Source organism: Otolemur garnettii, unplaced genomic scaffold (assembly GCF_000181295.1).
Source record: "Otolemur garnettii isolate 467f Iridium unplaced genomic scaffold, OtoGar3 scaffold00006, whole genome shotgun sequence".
NCBI classification, from domain to species: Eukaryota; Metazoa; Chordata; class Mammalia; order Primates; family Galagidae; genus Otolemur; species Otolemur garnettii.
In genome coordinates this window covers 12,528,067-12,534,415 of record NW_003852401.1, presented here as the reverse complement: position 1 = coordinate 12,534,415, position 6,349 = coordinate 12,528,067, and the positions used below count along the sequence as shown (strand labels likewise).

At 37.8% G+C, this 6,349-nt stretch overlaps 1 protein-coding gene across 1 annotated transcript; it reads left to right on the top strand.

Annotated features, from left to right (window-relative positions):
* Positions 1–4,382: 4,382 nt before the first annotated feature.
* Positions 4,383–5,297, top strand: LOC100964299 (transcription initiation factor TFIID subunit 9-like). The gene is given in 1 exon segment (XM_012813291.2): positions 4,383–5,297. A coding segment is annotated over 1 exon segment (777 nt). The 5' UTR covers positions 4,383–4,520.
* Positions 5,298–6,349: the final 1,052 nt, after the last annotated feature.

The following is a 6,349-nucleotide window of genomic DNA, read 5'->3' as shown; positions in this document are numbered from 1 at the left end:
ACTTATAGACATTAGATAGTCTAGCATCAAAGAAAGAAAGATTTTTTTTTTCTAACCAAATGTTGAAAAGGGACTGACAATAAGACCAGGAGAGGAAAAAAGATAAAATACAGAGACAAGGAACCAGAGGTGCCTTTGCCATTCTGATCAATCCCAAATTAAAGCGTACCTTTCTTCACTGTGATTTGAAAAGAGATAAGGAAAAAAGGATTGAGATAAAGTACGTGATTTCACATTGATTATCCCAAGGAAATAATTATCTTCCTAGCAAAGAGGATAATAAGTATTACTAATCACTCACTCCTTTTTCTAAAGAAAGTTGCAAATACTCTCCTTAATACCATTTGTTGGACCAGCCTCCTTTCATCAGTCTTTCATGATCTAAGTAAACTTCAACAGCTAGCAGCTCCCTATAGCCACCACAGCATAAATGTGGATACGTAAAATTGAACAAGAAGATCAAGGAAACAAAAACCGTTTTGGAGAGAAGGACCAAGATGGTGGACTAGAAGCAGGCTATACAGAAGCATGCTTGTGAAGAGGATCAAAAGTGATGAATAGATATTCACCTTCAGATCAACTGAGAAAGCACTGGGAATCAACAGAAAGGTGGCAGAATGAAGAAGAGACAAGTAGGACAACCTCAGAAGGACTGGACGTTTTGGGGGAAGGCCCCCCACATGGGAAAGGGACAGAGGAAAGGACCCTGAGGTCCACACTTCCCCTGAGCACACTGCTACTGGATCTGTGGGAATTCCCTTCTACCAAAGCAGGCCTCCAGACTGACACAGAGATCTCACTGGAAGTTGTATGGCAGCACTGCTCCAGAGAGAAAGCACAGCCAGCTTGTGAACCCTGGCTGCTATGGCTGTGATATCTCAGCCTCAGAGTGCTACAACTATGCAGAGGTCAGATCCATAGCTGCTTGCCCCCTCTCACCTCTGCCTGGCAGGAAGAAATTGGGGAGTCCCAGCACTTGCACATGCCCCGTGGGTGGGTGCCAAGCACTACCACCACCACTCTTGGGGGACCCAGGCAGAGCAGGAGAACTTGGACCCAATGCCTGCTGCTGGGTCCTGGGTGACCCTGCTCAGCCACACCTCCTACAGAACCTGGGCGGAGCACACACTGATAGACCTCAGCACCTACTGCTCATTGTTGGGACAGCTAGACCACCACTGCTGTCACCTTGGAGGCCCAGAGCAGGGCAAAAGCTAGCACGATTGCTACCTTTAGACCTGGGAAGATTACCCACACCATCCCATGTACATGTCCCACCCGCAGGCCCACCACATCTTTCACATGCACTATACCCCAAGCACATTGTGCCCTGCTCTATCAGTACACCTGGCACTGCACGCCTACCTCACTTCATAAACCCACCCCATCCTGTACACAAGCCCTATCCCATGAATTTACCTCACCCCGTATATACACTTTGCCTCACAGGCCCACCCCACCACAGTGTCCCATGACAACCACAGAGGAATGGGAGAAATATAGCAGAGCCAAAGTCTGAAAGGTCCACAGTGCATCTGACCCTCTCCTGCCTAGTCAAGCTTCCAGAGTAGGACTCAAGCTCACTACCCAAATACACACCCCTATCCTCAGATGGGGTCCCAACAAAGAAGTAAAGGTGTACCATAAAGCTATATGTTCTGAGCTGAAAGAAGAGGCCCAAGGTGAGAAAAACTCAGCATAACTTTGGCAACATGAAAAAACAACCTCCCTCAATGCTCCCAAAGTATCACAAGAGCTCTCCAAATTGTTGAAATGACTGATATGAATTCAGATTATGGACAGCAAGTACGATGAATGGGATTGACAAGAAAGTAGAAAAACAACACAAAGAAACAAAAACAAAACTCAGGACATGAATGAAAAATTCACTAAAGTGATAACACAAGAAAAGATATAACAAAAATTAAAGAGATGAAAGAATCATTTAGGCAATTTCAAAATACAAAAGAAAGTTTTGACAGACCAGGAAGAAAAAAGAATTTCAGGATTTCAAAAAAGAATTTCAGAATTTGCCTGAAGACAAGGTTTTCAAATTAATCCAGTCAGTCAACAATTTAGAAAATAAAATAAAGAAGAATGAACATTTCTAGATGGAGGAAAGTAGAGAGGGTCATTTGTGACAGGCTGTTCTTTGTTAAACTATAAAAGTTATTGGTTCCTTTGTTAAACTATAAGTTATTGGTTCCTTTATTTAGGAAATAATGCATGGTTATCTAGATTTTACCTACCACTTCCTCTAATGTATTTGAACATTTGTTTACCAAAATTATCATCATATGCACTTAAATAAAGAGGCAAACTTCTACTGAATTAAAAAAAAAAAAGAACAAACAATCGCTGTGAGAAATACAGGACTATGCAAAGTGAGCTAATATAAGGATAACAGGTATTCCTGAAGGAGAAAAAGAAAAAGCAAAAAGCATGGAAAACCTATTTGAGGGAATAATTGAGGAAAATTTCCTCAGTATCACTAGAGATTTAGGTTCAGCTACAAGATGGTCAATAGACACTTTGAAGATTCATAGCAAATAGAACATCACCAAGGCAGGTGGTCAAAGTCAGTGAAAAGGAGAAAAATTTTTATAAGTTACAAGATGAAATGACACGTTACTTACAAAGGAAAACCATCAGACTAACAGCAAACTTCTCAGCAGAGATCTTATAAGCCAAAAGGGATTGTGCTGCCAAGAATTTTGTATCCCATGAAGCTAAATGTTATAAATGAAAGAGAAATAAAGTCTTTCCCATGTGAATAAATCCTAAGGGATTTTGTCACCAGTAAACCTGCCCTATAGGAAATAATCAAAAATGCTCTATATAGGGAACAGAACAATCAATACCCACCAATGGAAAAAAGCCTGAAAGTTAAAGATCACAACTCTAATGAAACAGTAGCACATGGGAGAAAACATTCAACATGATGTACAGACTAGTATCTGACACATTAAGAGTAACATTGAAAGAAAATGGTCTTATTTTATTTCATTAAATCATAGTTGTGTACATTAATGCAATTATGGGGTACAGTGTTCTGGTTTTATATACAATTTGAAATACTTTCATCAAACTGGTTAACATAGCCTTCACCCACTTAGAAGATAGACACTGGCTGAATGTATGGAAAATAATGACTCAAATATATGTTATATCTCTCCAAGAAACCCATCTAACTCACAAAGATCCTTATAGATTCAAGTAAAGGGATGGAAAATAATTTCTCCATGCAAATAAAAACCAAAAGTGAGCAGGATAGCTATACTCATAGAAAAACATATTTTTTTTTTGAGGGTTGCATAACACTGTGGATGTATCTAATGCTACTGAATTATACACTCACAAATGGGTAAAATAATATATTTTGCATATTTTTACCACAATTTAAAAAATAATAACAATGGTAATCCAGTTTTTCACTTCCTCAATGGGCCAAGATTGGAGGTTGGAGTGGGAGACTCTACTAGTCTGCTAGGGCTGCTGTAATAAAGTATCATATGGGAGAACTTTAACAGATTTATTTTCTCACAGTTCTGGAGGCCAGAGGTCCAAGTACAAGGGCTGGTTTCAAAAATAGACTTTAAACCAATAATACTTTTTTTAAAAAAGGCAAAAACAGTCATTATATAATGGTAAAAGGAACAATTCAGTGAGAAGATATGACAGCACTAAATATATATGCACCTAACACAGGAGCTTCCAGATTCATAAAATAATTGCTACTATACCTAAGCAAAAAAATAAACAGCAGCATCATAATAGCCAACGACATCAATACTCCACTGATGGCATTGGACAGATTATCAAGGCAGAAGATCAATAAAGCAACACTGGAATTAAATGGTATTCTAGAATAAATGAACCTAACAGGCATTTACAGACCATTCAACTCAAAAAGTACAGAATATACATTCTTCTCATCGTACATGGGACATGTTATTGGATATATCATGTATTAGGCCACAAAATAAGTCTCAGCAAATTCAGAAAAATCAAAATCATACCATGTACCTTCCCAGACCACAGCAAAATAAAATTAGAAATTAATTCTAAGAGGAATCCTCAAATACAGACAAAGTCATAGAATTTAAACAACCTGCTACTGAACAATCTTTAGGTCCATGATATAGAAATCAAAAGATTTTTCAAACTAGATGACAAAGATGCCACAAACATACAAAATATACGAGATACAGTAAAAGCAGCGTTAAGAGAAAAGCTCATAGCCTTAAATGCTTACATCAAAAAGACATAAATCAACACAACCTAACATGCCTCAAAGAACTAGAAAAAGAACAAATCAAATCCAAAGCTAGCAGGAAAAAAAAGAAATAAAAAACTGCAGAATAGGCCATCACGGTGAGAACCATGTGCTTCCGAACATCCTGCTCACGGGTACACCTGGGGTTGGAAAAACCACACTAGGCAAAGAACTTGAGTCAAGATCAGGACTGAAATACATTAATGTGGGTGATTTAGCTAAAGAAGTCTGATCACCGGATATCATGGAGTCTGGCAAGATGGCTTCTCCCAGGAGCATGCCAAAAGATGCACAGATGATGGCACAAATCCTGAAGGATATGGGGATTAGAGAATATGAGTCAAGAGTTATAAATCAGATGTTGGAGTTTGCCTTCCGATATGTGACCACAATTCTAGATGATGCAAAAATTTATTCAAGCCATGCTAAGAAAGCTACTGTGGATGCAGATGATGTGCGATTGGCAATCCAATGTCGCGCTGACCAGTCTTTTACCTCTCCTCCCCCAAGAGATTTTTTATTAGATATTGCAAGGCAAAGAAACCAAACCCCTTTGCCATTGATCAAACCATATTCAGGTCCCAGATTGCCACCTGATAGATACTGCTTAACAGCTCCAAACTATAGGCTTAAGTCTTTACAGAAAAAGGCATCTGCTTCTGCAGGAAGAATAACAGTTCCTCGGTTAAGTGTTGGTTCAGTTACTAGCAGACCAAGTACTCCCACACTAGGCACACCAACCCCACAAACCATGTCTGTTTCAACTAAGGTAGCGACTCCAATGTCTCTCACAGGGCAAAGGTTTACGATACAGATGCCTACTTCATAATCCCCAGCTGTAAAAGCCTCAATTCCTGCAACTTCAGGAGTTCGGGATGTTCTGATTAATCCATCCTTAATTGGGTCCAAAAACATTCTTATTACTACTACTATGGTGTCATCACAAAATACTGCCAATGAATCCTCAAGTGCATTGAAAAGAAAATGTGAAGAAGATGATGATGACTATGATAATTTGTAATCTAGCCTTGATGCATGTAACATGTATATTTAGCCTTGAATCCATTGTACTGAAATTAAACATGCATGCTAGATGTCTTCAAATTGTGTTTTAGAAAACTTAAATAATATTTAATGAGTAAATATAGTTACTATGTTTTTCAATTGAAATGTTGGATTTTCTTTAGTAAGATTAGTTGTGGTTTTTCATCAACTTTTAAGTATAAAAAATAAAGTTGTCATTCATGAAAAAAAAAGTTCAGAATAGAACTAGATGAAATGGAAACCTTCCTCCCCAAAGGTAAAGGATCAAAGAATCAAAACGTTGGTTCTTTGAAAAGATAATAGACCACTAAGTATATTAACCAGAAATAGAAGAAAAGGAGTCAAATAAGCTCAATCAGAAAAAAAAAGAGACATTACAATTGGTACTACATAAAAATATCATAAATTGACTATTATAGAAACATCTACCCACATAAACTAGCCAGTCTAGAGAAAATGGATGAATTTTTGGAAACACACAGCCTCATAAGCTTAAATCAAGAAGAAATAAAATTCCTGAACAAATAATTAGTAGTGAGGTCAAAAGAGTACTTTTAAAATCTCCTGACAACAACAACAATAAAAATCCTGGACCAGACAAACTGACATCTGAATTCTACTAGATCTACAAAGAGCTGGCTTCTTTCCTACAGAAATTATTGTATAATGTCAAGAAGAAGAGTACCCTCCCTACCTCATTCTGTGAAGCCAGTACCACCTTGATACTAAAGACAGGAAAGGACACACACATATTCACACAGAAAATTGCAGATAATATTCTTCAGGAATATAAATGCTGAAGTCCTCAACAAAATACTAGCAAACCAAATTCAACAGCACTTCACCATGGGTTTCATGGAGAAATGCAAGGATGGTTCAATATATACAAATTAATAAGTGTGATTAACCACATAAAAACAACTAAAAATAAAAACCACCTGATTATCTCAATACATACAAAAATACCATTCAGTACAATCCAGTACCCCTTCAGGATAAAAACCCCAACAAACTAGGCATAGTAGGAAA